Below are 20,725 nucleotides of genomic sequence, written 5' to 3' on the forward strand. Positions count from 1 at the left end.
AAAGTCGTCTAATCACTTATATCACATGAGGAATGGTGTAAAAAATAAATAAAACCAATTCTTCACCTGCTGCTGATTTGTTCATTTTGCCTCCCAAAGATCGCAGTATGGCTTGGCTCACATCTATCCTGCGCTCTACGCTGAGCACCGTGGACGCCGTCTGGCCTATGATCCCACACTGTCCGTCTTTTTATTAGGCATGTATAACAGTGCCGTCGGCAACACAGTTTTGTGAACCTCTGAAAAAAGGACAGACGGAGTACAGAGTAACTCTGCTGCATCATTATAGTGAATGAATCCCTCGGGATAGGGTTAGGGTTGTGTTAGGGTTAGGGTTGTGTTAGGGTTAGGGTTGTGTTAGGATTAGGGTTGTGTTGGGGTTAGGGATGTGTTAGGCTTAGGATTAGGGTTACGGTTAGGATTAGGATTGTGTTAGGGTTGTGTTAGTGTTAGGGTTGTGTTAGGGTTAGGATTAGGGTTACGTTTAGGATTAGGTTTAGGGTTGTATTAGGGTTGGGGTTAGGGATGAGTTAGGGTTGTGTTAGGGTTGGGATTTTTCAAAAGTAAAGAAAGAAAAAAATAATGACAATATGGCGACAAGTGTTGAGCGCAAGTGCTCGCTACTTGAGTTTGCATCAGGTGCTCGGGTATGTACCGAGTATCGCGGGTGCTCGAGTGACATGCTCGAGTCCCCCCCCCCACATGTTTTGCGGCTGTTATACAGCCAAAAAAAACAAGCGGGGATTGTCTGCTATACTGTCACGGGTATATCAAGTGTGACAGACGGTCGCTCTGGATCCGGCTGTAGAAGGTCACTGCACTTGGCAATTCAGACGCCCTAGCAGCGACCTCCACCTTCTGCTGCTAATTGACACATCCTTGCTTAGTTAAAAACTCACAGTGTCTCCAGAGCGTTGCCTGTGATAGTTCTATGTTTCTCTGTCCATGCCTGGAGTACTAGTAGTTGGCTAGTTTCTTGGACTTCCCTTGGATGACAGTTGGCGTTATCTCTCTGGTGTCTTCTCAAGCTAAGTGTATCCCCTTTGTTTGTTTACCTTGTTGTCTTTATTTACAGTGGTGCCTGACTAGTGTTCACCCCGTCCCCTCCCTACTTAGGGCCTACCTCTAGGGACATTCAGGGATTAGGTTTCCCGCTCGGCGATAGGTTTGGAACCTATATAGGGATGATAGGGTAGTCAGGGTGATATTAGATCTGCCTAGGGGTCTCCACTCCCCCTTTCCCTAGTTGTTGGGCTCCCTTCCCCCACTTCCTGTCGTTGTACACTTGTTCCTTCCTTCACTTTGCGTGACACATACACAAGCAATCCCCACATGTTTTTTTGGGGGGTGTCTAACGACCGTGAAACATGCGGGGCGGGGATTCCAGCATGAACCTCGCATAAACAAATTTTTCATTGATTACTTCTAATAAACAAGCATTTCATACTGTAATATTAAGATTCATCTGTGCATGCAGAAACAGGTTTTACAAAATAAAAAAAAAACATGTCCTCAAACACAAGTTTATATTATAGGTTTCTTTATTTTTTAAATATCCCTTCAGGAACACATATAGAATGGTGACAAATGACAGAACTCAGATTTTGGTTATACATACAGTATGGTGACAAATGACAGAACTCAGATTTTGGTTATACATAGTAAAAAATTGCTTCAATATGGTCATTCACATGCCACATACATACATGTTTATTATAAGCATTTTAGAGGCAACTGTATTCATAATCAGGATCTACTACTGATAACAATTCAGAATAAGTATTGAATTGTAACTTCAGAACCATTTAAATATTTGAATATAGGTAAATGATTGCTAGATAAAGGGCTGATCTCTTGAAGGCATTGTTCATAACACGCTCCGACAGAAGACATCAACATTTGCCCCTGTAGAGGCAAACAGTGGCAGATGCCATTCCTATGTTAAAAATATTTAGTGTGCTGTATACATTTTTTTTTTTGCATTTTTGGCTGCCTCAGTATTGGTCAGACATAGTCGACAGAGGTGGAGACAGCAGTGATGGCAGGGGGAGGGTGTCCCAGGCCTACTCATATGAAGAGGCCAACTAGCAAATCGGCAAGCTGGTGAATCCTCTGAGCTCTGCTTCTTCATTTTAAAAATGTAGCACTTTTTTCATTTACAAGAATTAAACATTTCCTACCATTCCTTCTTCAAGCCTTCTTCCTGTTTCGTAGTCTCCCAGCAAGCCCTGTGGAACCTCAAACAGAACATCATCAGGCGGCTGCGATCATTCACCCGATTCTTACCCTGCCCTGAAAATAGACGTCATCAGTGACATGTTTCCAGGGCTGATCTGGTCTCTTTTGTTCTGAGCATATGCAGGTTGTCAATTCGAACGCATGCTCAGTATATTCTCCCTGCTCGCCACACTCTCTCCCTTTCAATGCGCATTAGTAGTATCATTCTTTGTCGGCTCTAAAAGTAACAAGCCAGCGAGGGTGCATGCTGCCACTGCCCCAATTTATGGGTTGCGATGTGACCACACACACTTTCATTATTTCTGATGCAGCATTGGTATACTGTGATATTCATTATGCAAACACTGTCACACTGTACCTATAGTCAATGTGGAGCCCTAGCCTAAATATCAATACTTTGTATATTAGAAGCTGCAGTTTACTTAATTAGTGAATCTTAAGAAAAACATAACTTGGGATTAACCTTAATCGCACTGACTTGCATAAAAACAACACTAGAATTGAGATGCACCTCTATAAGATGTAAACATGTGTTGCCCAGGTAGGGTCCCTCTCAACGTTTTTCGTCCCTTCTGTGCTGAACCCACAGCTACGCCTCTGATAATTGTGTACACTTTTCAGTACAGTAAAAAAAAAGTATAGAAATATAATATCAGCTCATTGTATGACAAACAAAATGCTTTATTTTGGCCTTCGTCAAGAACCTGGAGTCTCATGGATGTTTGGCAGATATGCCTGGAGCTTTTCCAGGCATACATGACAAACTTAGGACACAAGCCCAATGTGAAAAAAGTCTTATTCCACAAGACCCAGACCTGCCATTTTTAGGACAGTTTGGGGACACTGCAGCCTCATTATAAATGAAAGTACCTAAACCAAAATATGTTTACTAGACAATGAGCTGGCAGCAGCAACTCATGATCCCTTTTTTATTCGGCTGTCTTACTTCAATTATCACTATACTATAGTAATATATAAAATAGTTTTTTTTGGGCTTTTTGTTTTTGACCAGAAATGGCTAGGATGTTAATAATACACTAGGATCAAAGACATTAAAAATTTTGAATATCGTACTGCTTTGCATGATGAAACGGTTAAGAGATTTAATCTTATCTAGTCTCCTTGGGATACTTTTTGGATACTCTTGAATATCTGAGAACCTTGTTTCCCTTCCTATCTATTTCCCAATACCTATACTTATCCTTTGCCCCTCTGCCTATTGTAAGTCTTGTAATGTCCTCTCTCCTTTTCATATTGTTAGAAATTTAAATATTATCATAATTTACTGCATATCTACTACGTATTAGGTTTCATCTTTTTTCATTGTAATCTGTTACTATATACGTTGTTTTATTTTTATTTGCTTCAAGTCTATATTTTGTGAATCATGAAAATCTTTCAATAAAAATTACAATTAAAAAAATAATAATAAATTGGTGAGTACAGATTTTTGTGACTAGCAGCTGATTGATACACAATATTAAGTAAGACAGATACTTTAATCTACTATTCATGTAAACTCTTATAGTAAGGCTAAATTCACAGGAGCATATAAAAAATTGTCAGATTTTCATCCAGAAAAAATTATGTATTTTTCATCTTTATTGTTATCCGTAACCAATCTATATGGCATCGGTTTTTATACAGCAGTAATTATTAAAATTTACAAGACCAAATACAGTTTTCTGTGTTAAAGAACAGCAATGTATCTGTAAAAATTAGATCCTATACGGATGATCCTTATGGGATTCTATTTTTTGTCCCGATAGAGGCGAGTCTCATTCGAGATATGGAAGAGACTAGTGCATGCTGCACTATTTTTTATGTGGACGTGAGGTCCGCTTAATCTGTTCTTTTCATGGACAGCAATGAAATTACGGTCGTGTGAACGTAGCCTAGTAGTCCTTTTGATGGTGCTTGTCAACACTTGTGTATTCCATAGTTTAGAATCTTTACAATTCTAGGCAATGCTGAAGAAAAAAGACAAAAAAAGTATAAAACTCACCTAATTTGATTGGCAAAAGAATGCTAGAAAGCTGTAATTCAAATGAAAGATGTAAAACAGGATAATTATGTCTATTTAATGTAGATTATCTATGAGAAGTCTGCATGGTTCAACTCTAATGGATGTCGGGCTCACTGCCTGCATTTCATGTACAATTATTTCCTACTCTTTCAGAAAGCCTTTCCCTCCATTTATTTTACAAAATTACTGTGCAGTAGATGAGAAAAATGGAATCCTAGGTGTGTATGCATAGAAGAAGAAATATTTGTGTGGTTTAATAATATATAATCAGCACTTAATTGTTTCTGGAGAAAGCCTTTTTCTTTATATATTTCAGGTTAATCCATCTGTTCAAATCAGATAATTAAGTTATTACAAGAGAGTCAGACATTTGCACGTTGGAGATTCATTCTCGCTAAAATTTGCTAGTTACAATTCTGCAATTTGTTTCTAACTTGCTGCTTTGCAAACAACTAAATACCTCAACCATGATTGCAAAATTGAGGCAGTTTATCATCTGTGGAACAAGTGATGACTAACTGACACTATGTTACAAATATCATCAAGATATCAGACATTATGCAGAATAAGGGCTCGTGTAGACCACCGTATTTTTGGTCCGAGTGCAATCTGACAAAACATCGGATCGCACCTGGACCAATGTTAGTCTATGGGGTCGTGCACATGTCCAATTTTTTCCTCTGTCCAAGGAAAAAAATTGAGGCATGCCCGGATTTGATCCGATATTTGGATCTCACTGAGCCATGCAAGTCAATCAGTCATCTGAGTGCAGTCTGATTTCAATGGACTGACAGAATGATGAAGATGGTGACATTTTTTTTCTTCATCTTTTCCTCATTCAAAAGAATCGGATCATACTATGCTCACACTCTGATCAGAGTGTGATTTGCATAATTGACCCAATTCTCTCGGATGAGAGAAAATACGCTTGTGTGACCCTAGCCTTAGACATCTCCATATACTCCACAGTGCTACAATAAAGGCACTTGATATTTTGGGGGAGCTCTCCAGTGATCATAGAGCATGGAAATATATACGGTATGGATAGCTCAAAATATAATATATTTCTGATGTTGGATTTTTTTTTTGTTAGAATGGTGCTTAACAAGCACTTTTCACCTATTGTGTCCCCCCATTTCCTTGTAGATTGTAAGCTTGCGAGCAGGGACCTCACTCCTAATGTAACTGTTAAACTGTCTTAAATTGTATTGAATTTATTGTTTGTACATGTCCCCGACTCCCCACTTAATTGTAAAGTGCTGCGGAATATGTTGGCGCTATATAAATAAAAATTATTATATTATTATTGTGATAAAAATGATAATCAAAGTAACTCTTTTTAAGTGTATAACATACAAGTTGTATAAATTAATACTGAGATAAAATTAGCTCACCAGACTGTTTGAGGATTGGGAAAGAAGAATTCGTTAAATAGGACCTAGACAATTCCAGTCTATCCTTGGAAGATTTTTGAGGGTCTTACAATTTTATATAGTACACAGACCGTACTATTTCCCCACTATGTTAAATAGGATCTTCACAGATAGAGACAGAATCTGCCCCAAGTGCAAAATCCAAAGGGCTGATGACTCTCACCTTTTTTGCGACTGTCTGGATCTGAACCCGCTTTTAAGTGAGGCAGTCTCTATTAATACAAGATTGGATAAGGTTAATGTCCAACTACAACCCATAATGTGAGTCCGAAGAGATATCTCATTGCTGGCTACCGGTGGTGGTGTGGAAATGTATTTTGAAGAGATGGATGAGCAAGAATCCACGATCTATAGAAATGTGGAAAAATATTCAAATCAATGTACAGTATCCTACTGAAAAAGAGAAACTGGTGAAGTACAAGTGTATGTGGAATCCTTGGTTTTAGAAAAGGAATATTGGGTGGTACTGCTGTAAGGGTGTGGACTGTATTTCCCTGTTCCTGTCTCTGAAGACAAAAAACGTGTAATGTAAATGATGTCATGCGTTCTACATATGTATGTGTAGTGCAATGTGAAATGTGAACTATGTATTGTGTTGTAACTAGGATGCAATAGGGAATAGTATGAGTACTGTTAATATAGTTATGTGACATATCAGCTATATAGGACATAAAATAAGGACATTAGGCATAGTACATACTGATATAGAATAAGATATAGTTAATATTTGGGGCTAGCCCACAGTGGGAGGGGGTTAGTGAGGTTAAAAAAGAGACTCACTTCCTGGCAGTTGGGAGATTTGGAAGTACAGAGACAAGGTCAAGTTCAGGAGCAGTGGGCTGCTAGGGCCAGCATGTACCAGTCGTTCAAAGCAGTGGGAGACCATACTGATATCCCTTGCACACATTCCAGCATCGTCAGGAGTGTGGGGGCTGATGAGTGGATCGCGTCCTCTGACTCACAGGGGAAGATGGACGCGGAACTATGTGAAGGGCAGTTGGCCAATCCTGGGTGCACTGTGGAAGTGTACAGGAAATCCCTAGGGCTAACGGAGTAAGTGGGTTTAGGGATGGTCCAGGAGAAACGAATGGTAGGACTGAAGATGTGTCACGCTAAGGAAGTAGGGAATACGAAGTGTTGTGCCCTATCCCACATGTTACAACCTGATGAACTTGAACTGACCAGTAAACGTTTGCTAGTTGCAATGGGCTTAGTGTCCCCTGAGTTGTGTGCGATGGCTCTGGGAAATGGGGGCCTGGAGACAGTGGAGGACTGTGGCCTACAAGTGAGTGTGATGCACCCCACACCTGACAGCATGCTGGGACTGGTACATGGTTTTCCTGTAAAGCGAAAGAGCTTAACTGGACAGCAGCTCGGTCAAGACTACAGCTCTTGGCCACTTTACACTGCCATAGTGGGGGCTGTGGAGAGAGGCATAAATGCAAAACTACCTTTTACATTTATTTTTATTTTTCTTAAAATAAATAATACCATCACTTTGTCACCAAAATTGTGGTAGTTTTTCGGTTATTGCTATGGGACAAATGACAAGCAGCTGACATGATATTGCAAATATTAACAATACTGAATCTTTAAGGGGAATCTGTCACCAGGTTTTTGTTACCGAATCGGGGAATAATATAATTTAAAACCAGAGACCCTGATCCAGCGATGCGTTACTTACTGGGCTCTTTGCAGTAGTTTTGATAAAATCACTGTTTTATCAAGAGGAGATTATCACTAGAGGACTAGTAAACCTGTTGTCGTGTAGTCTTCCATATTCATGGGTTCTGTATAACTTTACCCCCACCACTGATTGGCTGCTTTCTGTACAGTATACATAGAAAGCTGCCAATCAGTGGTGTGAGTGGGGTTATATAGAGCTCAGCATTCATAGAATTGCTAGATCTGCAGCAGAGAAAAGAGGGATTTTATTAAAAAAAATGCAGCAAGCAGCCAAATAAGTGATACATCCCTGAAATCAGGGTCTCTGACTCTACATAATGCTGTTCTTAGATGGGGTAGCAGAAACTTGGTGACAGATTCCCTTTCAATTATCACAAGTTTTGAGAATCACACTCTACTGCTGGAAAGGTTCACATACACTTGAAAGTGTAATAGCAAAGTATCATAAATTTTCATTACTACAGTGAATAACCTGATATATAACCTGATTTGCCTAAGACAACAGAAAACCCTTTTAGGAGCCATCTGTGATAACCAGAATGCTATAAAAATTTGATTAGTGAAATGATAGAATATATACTGTAGCATCAAAAGTTCCATAAACTGATGTAACCTTTCAAATCATTAGAGACATACTGTAGTACATGCATAGCAGCAGTAATATACGTAACCATTCATTGTTTTATTCTAGAGCCCCAAATCTACTCTCCAAGCTCTGCAGTAACACATTGTATCCTAATACCATATTACCAAAATGGTAGCTTATTCCTCTCTTTAGTCTCATCATACATGAAGTTGCACATCAGTCCTGTGGTGTATTATTAGCAAGCCACTTATCCCATGTGTAGTACAGTTCTTCTCCACACATGGAGCAACAAATTATGTTTTAGACCTTTAATCAAAATGACAGCACAATAGCAACACATATCTCGCTCTATAGGAGCATACCTTCTCATCACCACCATTGAAACATCATCTTGGACGGTAGGTGGAGGCAGTATCAAGTTAGCTTTGGTTTGCTACCATCTCAAAATAGTGCTGTCATATATCAGAAAGGAAAGGCTGGCAGTGAATCTGATCATTTCCACAACATCCCTTTCCCTAATTTGCTAAGACCATGTGAAATAAATGCAGGGTTTGTTGAGATAAAAACACTATAATAGTATTCTTAGTAAAAATACAAGGTCATCCTTGTACCTGTCCTGCCACTAATAACCCTATATTTTGGTATGGTCCAATATATTGGTATGGTCCAACAGTACTAAAACGATCTGCAAAAGTGCAGATCAACTTTATGAATGAGAAGAACTTCCAGTCATTACTCTCATCATCCTTTTATACCATACTGCCCCATGAAGCAACATTACTTTCTCACTAATACACAAATTAGCTACAGTGATCTCAAGATGATGAAATCAGCATATTTATCTTCAGTGTGTATTCCAGCAATATGACTTGTTTTATGTCATATATCATATTCATCATAGGAGCTCATTATTCCCATGTATTACCTGCAGTTCTCACCATTGATTATATGCATTTCATGCTCATTTTCGCTAAAATGAAGGGTTTATTCAGTTACAATGCAGCATGGTTGCACTATGGACATTGCCATTCATCCAGTACATGGGATTTAGCATATGTATATGATCCAAACAATCAATTTTCGTGAGTTCTTCACTTGACTTCCAAAAGATTTGACATTGGAATATATTTGTTTTTCTCTTCAGTCCTTCTTGCATTGCATGGTTTCCTTTTCAGCCTATCTTTTTACGAGATTAGATGTGGTATATATACTGACACATTTGCAAGCACTTTAAGGTTGCTTCACATTGAGACACAAGCTTGCAGTGCGCCTTGATGTATAAGTATGTATATGTGGGTGGTCATTTCAGATCATCAGTGTCCAATAAACTCCATCATCACATACTCTACACATGGTTAGATTTCCATTGCATAATTCCATCCTTAATCTTTTCTTTTTCTTCGTTTTCTTCTGCTCCGACTTTTCCCTTAAAACAGTAGACCCCGAATAATTTATACTTTTTACTAGGAAACCCTAGGTTCCTCACCCCAGGCTCTGTTCCTCCACACCTTTGACGAGGATTTACAATTGGGTATCGAACACTGCCATCGCCGAGCCACCCGGCTTCACATCTGTCTAAAAGCTGCAGTTTCCAGGCAGCATAAAGTTGGCCAACTTTTGCCAATATATCGCCATTCTTCTCACAGGCTTTAGCTGCCTCTGGAAAACTCATCTTGTGAAATGTCTTCAGGAAATAAACTTTTCCTACAATACAAATAATATATAAATTTATCAATGAAGTAATCTGATGTTTTCATTCATTATGTCATATCATGGCATACTGGATTTCAGAATATTCTTAAGATTATTTGTGATACATGTTCATTGCATTATACACTGTGTTCCAAATTATTATGCAAATAATATTTTCTCAGATTTTCCCAAATTACCTATATGAATTGCAGTCATTGTAATTTTCCAGTCAAATAACTATTAGAGTACAATTGAAAGGTTTTTGTACAAACTGCCTATGATAACAGTATATTTAAAAAAAAAAAAAAAAACTCAAACTGCACTCAAAATGCATGTTCCAAATTATTATGCACAGCAGAGTTTTCAACCTTTTCATTTTAATAAAGAACAAAAAAATGGTCACTTTTGAAATTATAAGCATTAGCAGGTTATTACAAACTGAAATCAAACAGTTTTCAACTCAAAACTTTATTCTAGGTGATGTTACATTTGCACATAGGACCGCTTGTTCGAAAGGAGCTTCTGAACTCTCTCGTCCATTGAATTTGTCAGGTTTTGGATGGTTTCTGCTACAATTGTTTTGCATGAGGACAGAATACCCTCCCAGAGCTGTTGCTTAGATGTGAACTGCCTCCCGCAATCATAGACACTCCTTTTGATGATGCTCCAGAGGTTCTCAATGGGATTGAGGTCAGGGGAGCATGGGTGCCACACCATAAGTTTGTCCCCCTTTATGCCCATAGCAGCCAGAGATGCAGATGTGTTATGTGCAGCATGAGACGGGGCATTATCATGCATGAAAATGAACTTGCTGCGGAATGCACGGTTCTTCTTCTTGAACCATGGAAGGAAGTGCTGTTTGAGAAACTCAACATACATTATGGAGTTCATCTTTACCCCTTCAGGGATCCTAAAAGGGCCGACAATCTCTCTCCCCATGATTCCAGCCCAAAACATTACTCCACCTCCTCCTTGTTAGCGCCGTAGCCGTGTTTGCATGGGGTGTCCATCAACCAGCCATCCTCCACTCCATCCATCTGGACCATCGAGATCATTTCATGCATGATAATGCCCCGTCTCATGCTACACATAACACATCTGCATCTCTGGCTGCTATGGGCATAAAAGGGGACAAACTTATGGTGTGGCACCCATGCTCCCCTGACCTCAAACCCATTGAGAACTTCTGGAGCATCATCAAAAGGAGTGTCTATGATGGCGGGAGGCAGTTCACATCTAAGCAACAGCTCTGGGAGGGTATTCTGTCCTCATGCAAAACAATTGAAGCAGAAACCATCCAAAACCTGACAAATTCAATGGACGAGAGTTCAGAAGCTCCTTTCGAACAAGCGGTCCTATGTGCAAATGTAACATCACCTAGAATAAAGTCTTGAGTTGAAAACTGTTTGATTTCAGTTTGTAATAACCTGCTAATGCTTATAATTTCAAAAATGACAATTTTTTTGTTCTTTATTAAAATGAAAAGGTTGAAAACTCTGCTGTGCATAATAATTTGGAACATGTATTTTGAGTGCAGTTTGAGTTTTTTATTTTTTTTTAAATATACTGTTATCATAGGCAGTTTGTACAAAAACCTTTCAATTGAACTCTAATAGTTATTTGACTGGAAAATTACAATGACGGCAATTCATATAGGTAATTTGGGAAAATCTGAGAAAATATTATTTGCATAATAATTTGGAACACAGTGTAGTGTCCCGCACATTGAACCAACTTTTTTATACCTAAATACAATTACAATAGAATATATAGAATATATACACATTTCATTATTATCTTATAAATACAGCGGCCTGAATTTCAGTGGTTTGGAAGATTTTATTTATATATATTTATATAAGTATGAATAAATATATACAGTTAAAACCAGAAGTTTACATACACTATATCAAAAGACACATATGCACGTTTTTCTCAATATCTGACATGAAATCAGAATAAACCTTTGCTGTTTTAGGTCAATTAGGATTACCATAATTTTTGATATTTGCCAAATGGCAGAATAATGAGAGAGAGAGAATGTTTTAAGGCATTTTTATTACTTACTGCAAAGTCAAAAGTTTACATACATTTCATTAGTATTTGGTACCATTGCTCTTAAACTGAATGACTTGGGTCAAACGTTTGGGATATCCTTCCACAAGCTTCCCACAATAGTTGGTCGGAATTTGGGCCCATTCCTCCTAATAAAACTGGTGTAACTGATCCAGGTTTGTAGGTCGCCTTGCTCGCACCTGCCTTTTCAGCTTTGCCCATAAATTTTCAATAGGATTGAGATCAGGGTTTTGTGATGGCCACTCCAAAACATGGACTTTGGTATCCTTAAGCCACTTTGTTACCATTTTAGCAGTATGCTTCTGGTCATTGTCCATTTGGAAGACCCATTTCCGCCCAAGCTTTTGGAGTAATGGCTTCTTCCTGGCAGAATGGCCTTTCAGCCCATGTTGATACAGTACTCATTTCACTGTGGACATTGACACAATTTTACCAGCTTCCGCCATCATCTTCACAAGGTCTTTTGCTTTTGTCCTTGAGTTGATATGCACATGTCGGACCAAAGCATGTTCATCTCTGGGACACAGAACCCGTCTCCTTCCTGAGCGGTATGATGGCTGGACATTCCCATCTTGTTTGTACTTGCATATAATTGTACAGATGAATCTTGGCTGATTTCTTTAAACTTTCCCATGATGCTACACAAAGAAGCAGTGTGTTTCAGGTGTGCATTAAAATACATCCACAGGTGTGTCTCTAATTAACTCAGATGTTGCCAAAAAACCTATTAGAAGCTTCCAAGCACATGACATCATCATATGGGCAGTCCAGAATTGTTCAAATGCATAGTAATCTTAGTGTATGTAAACTTTTGACTTTGCAGTAAGTAATAAAAATGCCTTAAAACATCCTCTCTCTCATTATTCTGGCATTTGGCAAATATTAAAAATTATGGTAATCCTAATTAACCTAAAATGGTCAGATTCATGTCAGATTTTTAGAAAAGCATGCATACAGTTAGGTCCATATATACAGTTATATGAAAAAGTTTGGGCACCCCTATTAATCTTAAGCTTAATGTTTTATAAAAATTGGTGTTTTTGCAACAGCTATTTCAGTTTCAGATATGTAATAACTGTTGGACACAGTAATGTTTCTGCCTTGAAATGAGGTTTATTGTGCTAACAGAAAATGTGCAATCTGCATTCAAACAAAATTTGACAGGTGCATAAGTATGGGCACCCTTATCATTTTCTTGTTTTAAATACTCCTACCTACTTTTTACTGACTTACTAAAGCACTTTTTTTGGTTTTGTAACCTCATTGAGCTTTGAACTTCAGAGCCAGGTGTATGCAATCATGAGAAAAGCTACTTAAAGTGGGCACTTGCAAGTTGTTCTCCTGTTTGAATCTCCTCTGAAGAGTGTCATCATGGTCTCCTCAAAACAACTGTCAAATGATCTGAAAACAAAGATTATTCAACATAGTTGTTCAGGGGAAGGATACAAAAAGCTGTCTCAGAGATTTAACCTGTCAGTTTCCACTGTGAGGAACATAGTAAGGAAATGGAAGAACACAGGGACAGTTCTTGTTAAGGCCAGAAGTGGCAGGCCAAGAAAAAACATCAGAAAGGCAGAGAAGAAGAATGGTGAGATCAGTCAAGGACAATCCTCAGACCACCTCCAGAGAGCTGCAGCATCAACTTGCTGCAGATGGTGTCACTGTGCATCGGTCAACTATACAACGCACTTTGCACAAGGAGAAGCTGTATGGGAGAGTGATGCGAAAGAAGCCGTTTCTGCAAGCACGCCACAAACAGAGTCGGCTGAGATATGCAAAAGCACATTTGGAGAAGCCAATTTCTTTTTGGAAGAAGGTCCTGTGGACTGATGAAACCAAGATTGAGTTGTTTGGTCATACAAAAAGGCGTTATGCATGGCGGCAAAAAAACACAGCATTCCAAAAAAACACTTGCTACCCACAGTAAAATTTGGTGGAGGTTCCATCATGCTTTGGGGCTGTGTGGCCAATGCTGGCACAGGGAATCTTGTTAAAGTTGATGGACGCATGGATTCCACTCAGTATCAGCAGATTCTTGACAATAATGTTCAAGAATCAGTGATAAAGTTGAAGTTACGCAGGGGATGGATCTTTCAGCAAGACAATGATCCAAAACACCGCTCCAAATCTACTCAGGCATTCATGCAGGGGAACAATTACAATGTTCTGGAATGGCCGTCCCAGTCGCCAGACCTGAATATCATTGAACATCTGTGGGATCATTTGAAGAGGGCTGTCCATGCTCGGCGACCATCAAACTTAACTGAACTGGAATTGTTTTGTAAAGAGGAATGGTCAAAAATACCTTCATCCAGGATCCAGGAACTCATTAAAAGCTACAGGAAGCAACTAGAGGCTGTTATTTTTGCAAAAGGAGGATCTACTAAATATTAATGTCACTTTTCTGGTGAGGTGCCCATACTTATGCACCTGTCAAATTTTGTTTGAATGCAGATTGCACATTTTCTGTTAGTACAATAAACCTCATTTCAAGGCAGAAACATTACTGTGTCCAACAGTTATTACATATATCAAACTGAAACAGCTGTTGCAAAAACACCAATTTTTATAAAACAATAAGCTTAAGATTAATAGGGGTGCCCAAACTTTTTCATATAACTGTATTTGGATAGAGACATCATTTTTCTAATTTTGGTTCTAGACATTACCACAATGAATTTTAAACAAAACAATTCAGATGCAGTTGAAGTTCTGACTTTCAGCTTTCATTTGAGGGTATCCACATTAAAATTGGATGAAGGGTTTAGGAGTTTCAGCTCCTTAACATGTGCCACCCTGTTTTTAAAGGGACCAAAAGTAATTGGACAATTGACTCCAAGGCTATTTCATGGACAGGTTTGGGCAATCCCTTCGTTATGTCATTCTCAATTAAGCAGATAAAAGGCATGGAGTTGATTTGAGGTGCGGTGCTTGCATTTGGAAGGTTTTTGTGTGAAGTAAACATGCGGTCAAAGGAGCTCTCCATGCAGGTGAAACAAGCCATCCTTAAGCTGCAAAAACAGAAAAAACCCATCCGAGAAATTGCTACAATATTAGGAGTGGCAAAATCTACAGTTTGGTACATCCTGAGAAAGAAAGAAAGAACTGGTGAACTCATCAATGCAAAAAGACCTGGGCGCCCACGGAAGACAACAGTGGTGGATGATCACAGAATAATCTCCATGGTGAAGAGAAACCCCTTCACAACAGCCAACCAAGTGAACAACACTCTCCAGGAGGTAGGCTTATCAATACCCAAATCTACCATAAAGAGAAGATTGTATGAAAGTAAATACAGAGGGTTCACTGCACGGTGCAAGCCACTCATAAGCATCAAGAATAAAAAGGCTAGACTGGACTTTGCTAAAAAAAACATCTAAAAAAGCCAGCACAGTTCTGGAAGAACATTCTTTGGACAGATGAAACCAAGATCAACCTCTACCAGAATGATGGAAAGAGAAAAGTATAGCGAAGGCGTGGTACCGCTCATGATCCAAACACGGCGGAGGCAGTGTGATGACTTGGGCATGCATGGCTGCCAGTGGCACTGGGTCACTAGTGTTTATTGATGATGTGACACAGGACAGAAGCAGCCGAATGAATTCTGATGTATTCAGAGCCATACTGTGTGCTCAGATCCAGCCAAATGCAGCCAAACTGATTGGTCGTCGTTTCATACTACAGATGGACAATGACCCAAAACATAAAGCCAAAGCAACCCAGGAGTTTATTAAAGCAAAGAAGTGGAATATTCTTTAATGGCCAAGTCAGTCACCTGATCTCAACCCAATTGAGCATGCATTTCACTTGTTAAAGACTAAACTTCAGACAGAAAGGCCCACAAACAAACAGCAACTGAAAACCACCGCAATGAAGGCCTGGCACAGCATCAAAAAGGAGGAAACACAGAGTTTGGTGATGTCCATGAGTTCAAGACTTCAGGCAGTCATTGCCAACAAAGGGTTTTCAACCAAGTACTAGAAATGAACATTTTATTTACAATTATTTAATCTGTCCAATTACTTTTGGTCCCTTTAAAAACAGGGTGGCACATGTTAAGGAGCTGAAACTCCTAAACCTTCATCCAATTTTAATGTGGATACACTCAAATGAAAGCTGAAAGTCTGAACTTCAACTGCATCTGAATTGTTTTGTTTAAAATTCATTGTGGTAATGTCTAGAACCAAAATTAGAAAAATGTTGTCTCTGTCCAAATATATATGGACCTAACTGTATGTGTCTTTTTATATAGTGTATGTAAACTTCTGGTTTCAACTGTATATACTGTAGTACGGATAATAATCAGACCTGCACATGCTCCAGAATACACATTGCTATGGAATAAGGACCATTCAGCATTATCTGAATTATTGGTACTCCAAAGTTTCATGACTTGACATTTTACACAGCTTCTTAGATACATCATTCTCCAAACTACTAATGCTCGATCATAAGACAGATGCAGGCAGTGGCATGGAAATGCTTGGTATAGCAATATTATAGTATAAATAAAAGGATATTTACCATCACATGCAGTACATTGCACAAATACTCCAATATCCTTTGATTTACATTCATTAAGTATACTAAGCATGATATAGATATAGTTGTAAAAACTGGACTACAGATCATTTTGCATTAGGTTGTTACATTTTAGGCCCTAATGTAAGTCCTTTTATAGAAAAAAGACATTAAATATGGAGAAATAAGACACAAATATAGCAAGGTACACAGACACTGAATCAAGATCATTGATATATGCTACATTCAAATTCTGTCTCAAAGCATGTGGCACATTGTGTGGGACAGGTAAGTATAAATTGTGCACTGTGTGGCATCATGAGAAGAATGTGGGTTTCCTGACCTCGTGCTGTGCCAGAAAATAGTAGATGAAAAGATGGCCGTTCATGTATGTGGCTATCTTCATTGTAGTTTTATCAGAGTAGTGATACAGTTGACATTTTCAGCAGCTCACATAAACTACAATGTAAAGACTAACATGCATGGTCTCTAATCTTCTAGAGTGCGAGCAAGGGACAATACGGTTGGAGTCCTGGGACTGAAACCAGCACTGATCAGACATTTATAGTAAATTTTTTGGATATGCCATATACAGCATTCCTGAGGGTAACATCCTTTGCAATATTACCATCTCAGGCAGATCAGTCTGATAATGTTTCCCTTAGACCAAAATAGGTTGTCCATCCCTAAATCAGGCAATGTATGTCTTTATGGTATGTATGCCCTATTATTAGAGGTCATATTGAAATTCTATTATCTATACAAAAGTATTTTGGCCTTTAGACGCATTGATTTCAAATATTAGTAAAAGTCTTGTTATTCCTAATATTTCTATGGTTTACAGAAAATAATATAGCTCTAAATGAAAATTGTACCATTAAGATTGGATGTAAAGCAGAAGGCATCATAGCGCTCATCATCTTTGTGCCTGTAGCCATAGTTTCTAACTCCAGTTGGGGTGTCTCTTTTTCCACATTCTTCACGGGGTTTGGAGATTGGATACTGCACTGAGCCATCATGTAGCCATCCGGCATTGCACCAGTCAAGTCCATTAAGCCAGGCCTCGTGTAGCTGGTCATAGGAAGCAAGAATTCCATCCTGGTGCTTACAAGCTTGTTCTGCGTCATGGAAGTTCATTTTGTATCGCCCCAGTCGTGGGTAGTAAGGGAAGATCACACCTGAAATGAAGGACAAAAGAGCTAGGCGTCCAAAGGAAGAATAAGTTTGGAATATTGAACACATTTTTACATTTAATCTTAGAAAGTAGATATGTTTGTTGAGAATTACTTTACCCTCTAAATCCAGTTTTACTGTCCCTGTGTCATCTTCTAACTCATTGGTCACTTCACACTCATACTTTCCATAGTCATCTAGAGTAATATTGTGAACAATAAGTGAAGCATCGCCTGGATCATGTTCTTGAAGAGACACTCGGTTTTTATAGGATCCAAATCCTCTGCTTTCCTTTCCCAGAGCCACAAACACATCAATAAAGGATGATGGATCACTGATTTTGGACCACTTAATGCGCACTGGTGCGGGATCTTCTCCAGTATGTTCATAGTGGTAACGACATGGAAGAATAATGGAGCCACCCCTGTGTGTGCTCACTATACCTGGAGCTGTCTGCACAATTACTTCCCCAGTCTCACCCTCTAAAATTAGTAATTGTGGAGAGAGAGAAAAAAAGATTAAAATTTGTTTATAAAATGGAAAAGCAAACATTTTATGTAATTTCCAGTGCACTTGCTATTTTGCAAAGTGCGGAATATGAGTACCAACATATGCATAAACTGAATGTAATCAAGAGGCTTTGTTCGAAGACCCAAAAGATTTGGAGGCCACAGGCACTCCCTCTCACCATACGCCAAGCAGCAGCAATGGGTTACATTTTTTGGCTTTGGTGTTTCATCATATCTTCGAATGTTAATATAACTAATGAATTTTCAATGGAAAAATAATTTACAGCTGAGTACCAATGTCACAGATAATTTAAGAATATTTTTGGCTGAATTCCAAGGATTCCGCTGATGTGTTACTAAATCTAAACCTTGAATATAGAGAAAAGTCTAGCCAAATATTGGCTTTAGCATGTTCCTAAAAGAAAATTTGATCTTAAAAGGATTGTTTACGTTTAGGGCTCCTGCTTGTTTTAAGACAGGGGTGAGGAACCTTTTTGCTGCCAAGGGTCACTTGAATATTTATACCAATCTTTGGGGGCCGTACAAGTTGCGCCCTATCTCCATCCACAAAGCACGTCCTGCCGCTGGCACTGGTGTCAGGACGTAATCTTTCATTGCACGCGCCACAGCGTTCATTAGTGAAGGCACGTGCTCACAGAACAAGAAGAAACGAAAGGGCCGGTGGCCATCAAAACACAGCTGCCAGCCCAAGTACTGCGGTCCCCGGGATTCTGTGGGGAAGCTGAATAAAAGGTCATCACGGGCTGTAAATGGTCCTCGGGCCTGAGGTTCCCCACCCCTGTTTTAAGGGAATGTATTGTCAGAAAATGACACATTGCTACATATTGTTGTGTAAAATGTATGTTTAATAAATTTTTTATGTTCATGTATTAATTTTTTATGCGATTTCTAAATAAAAATGTTGCAAATTTCACACAGCTCATGAGGTCTAATATTAGACTCCTATTTCCTATTCTTGATATGGACAATAGACTAAGTCAGACCCTATTTGTTTGTGTAGAAATGTTATCTGAGCATGCTCTAATCTGGTATACCATTATTGTGAAGGAGAGTAAGGTTGAGCTGTGACTATCATCTTTCATTGCAATCTTGTCTGTTATGGTAATGCTACTGCTGAAAAGTAATCTACAAAGTATGAGTTTAGCATTAGGTCCAGTGACCAGTGTGAAATTTTCAAAATGTCTGATTTTTTTTATATAAATAGTGCTATGGAAAATTGAAAATAAAATTATCAAGAATTCTTAAAGATACATTTACCATAAAAAAACAGATTTAAACAATAGGTCATTATCCAGTGACACATTCCCTTTAACTGGGGGAAAGTATTTTCATATATAGTAGATTTTTATTCTATTTATGAGCATTGGTCAAATGATAAAGAGAGACAGTATATTGTATATACAGTATGTTGTCAGGTTAACTAAATGTAACAGGATAACGATAAGACATAATAACTAGTAAGATACATTGCATATAAAATAACCAGTGGCATATGAGAAAGGTATAATTACTGGATAAAGTCCCTCACCATTCGGCATTAGCTACACTGGGCAATTGCCAGTTGCCACCATTCCCAAACTGTGGATGCCCCAGTGACCAACCAGAGCTTGCACATGTATGTAAGCATGATCTTTCCTACTTGCTATGCAAATGGTTATTTAATTGAGAACATTTATCTTGGAAATGGCATTTTATTTTGTTATTTTATATATAAATCAAACCTGTGTATGTATCCAGATAATATATGGAATCAATAATATATAAGTCTGGCGGTTTCCGACTCTAGTACGAAGAAGTACAAACTTGGAGTAGTCACTAACCTTGAACATGGACTATTTTTCTCTGGCCCCTGTTACTGTCTGCAGGAAATGCTGAATGGAGGACAGTCAGGTATAGACCACAGAAGACATAAGGGAATGATATATATCCTCGGGCCATCTAGGGAAAAGAGGGAGACAGAAAGGACACCAAGCAGATAAGGGTCAGCAAGTTGGAAGGCTTCATGTACACAATGCAGGTCTACATCGTATGCAGAATTGCAGTAATAGGAGAGTTAAAGTCTATTAAGCCAAAAAAGTTGAAGGTATTTTGCAGGTATTTTGTAACTAATTTATAAAAAGGAAGAGATAACAGGACAATTCGCAGTTACGCAGTGATGATACACAAGAGGTTAAGAGAGGGAAAAGAGAATAAAGCAATCCTTATGAAAAGTGCTGAGAACTATAAATATGTACAGGAAAAAAATCATCTAAAATTACCTTAAGGCGCCTGTTAACATTGACCTTGGGAATTTAGGAGTCCCAGAGATATTTCAGCCTGTTCCTGCATCCAGCATAAGGTGAACTGCACCAAAACAGAGACACCCCCTTCCCCTCCTTCCTCCTTCTTGCAGAGCCTGTGCTGGGATGGAGGGGGGAGAGATAGGGAGCTTGCAGCTCCATGTCCCATAGCTCAGTACTGCAGTACTGTACCTCTCACATCCTGCATTGCTAGACTGCAGGGGCAGACTGCACCAAAGTGCCCCAATACAGCCCAGTTCATTGGCTCATAAGGAGTAAACATTATGGAGCATTTCAGGACTTATAACAAGCAAGGAATCCTGAAATGTAGAGTTTTACATAACTCATTATTCTTTAAGAATATTGGAAGTCTGAAAAATGCTTTTAGAATTGTGCTGTCTATACTATGCACTGCAGACATGGAAAACTTTCTATAAACTTCTGCTATGCACCTATAGTACTGAAGGCCAATAATAAAGGAAGCT

General features: G+C 38.8%; 1 protein-coding gene across 1 annotated transcript; it reads right to left on the reverse strand.

The window, feature by feature from the left end:
* Positions 1–1,549: 1,549 nt before the first annotated feature.
* On the reverse strand, positions 1,550–20,427 carry HAPLN4 (hyaluronan and proteoglycan link protein 4). The gene is made up of 5 exons (XM_073661048.1): positions 20,220–20,427; positions 19,782–19,899; positions 17,551–17,913; positions 17,134–17,436; positions 1,550–9,673 (listed from the first exon to the last, which is right to left on the reverse strand). The coding sequence occupies exons 2-5, from the start codon at positions 19,897–19,899 to the stop codon at positions 9,315–9,317; spliced, it is 1,143 nt and encodes a 380-aa protein (XP_073517149.1). The 5' UTR covers positions 20,220–20,427; the 3' UTR covers positions 1,550–9,314.
* Between the last annotated feature and the right edge of the window lie 298 nt (positions 20,428–20,725).

This window comes from Phyllobates terribilis, unplaced genomic scaffold (genome assembly GCF_046119375.1).
Source record: "Phyllobates terribilis strain yellow unplaced genomic scaffold, ASM4611937v1 Scaffold_1__5_contigs__length_1240528914, whole genome shotgun sequence".
In the NCBI taxonomy this organism is placed as follows: domain Eukaryota; kingdom Metazoa; phylum Chordata; class Amphibia; order Anura; family Dendrobatidae; genus Phyllobates; species Phyllobates terribilis.

Bases quoted from the DNA above. Each gene is read 5' to 3' on its own strand.
- HAPLN4 (XM_073661048.1), bottom strand. From the start codon at position 19,899: ATGGCCCGAGGATATATATCATTCCCTTATGTCTTCTGTGGTCTATAC. The intron at 17,914-19,781 runs GTTAGTGACTAC...TACTAATTTTAG, and splicing joins AAAAATAGTCCATGTTCAAG to AGGGTGAGACTGGGGAAGTA. The intron at 9,674-17,133 runs GTACAATTTTCA...TTTGTATTGTAG, and splicing joins CTTTACATCCAATCTTAATG to GAAAAGTTTATTTCCTGAAG.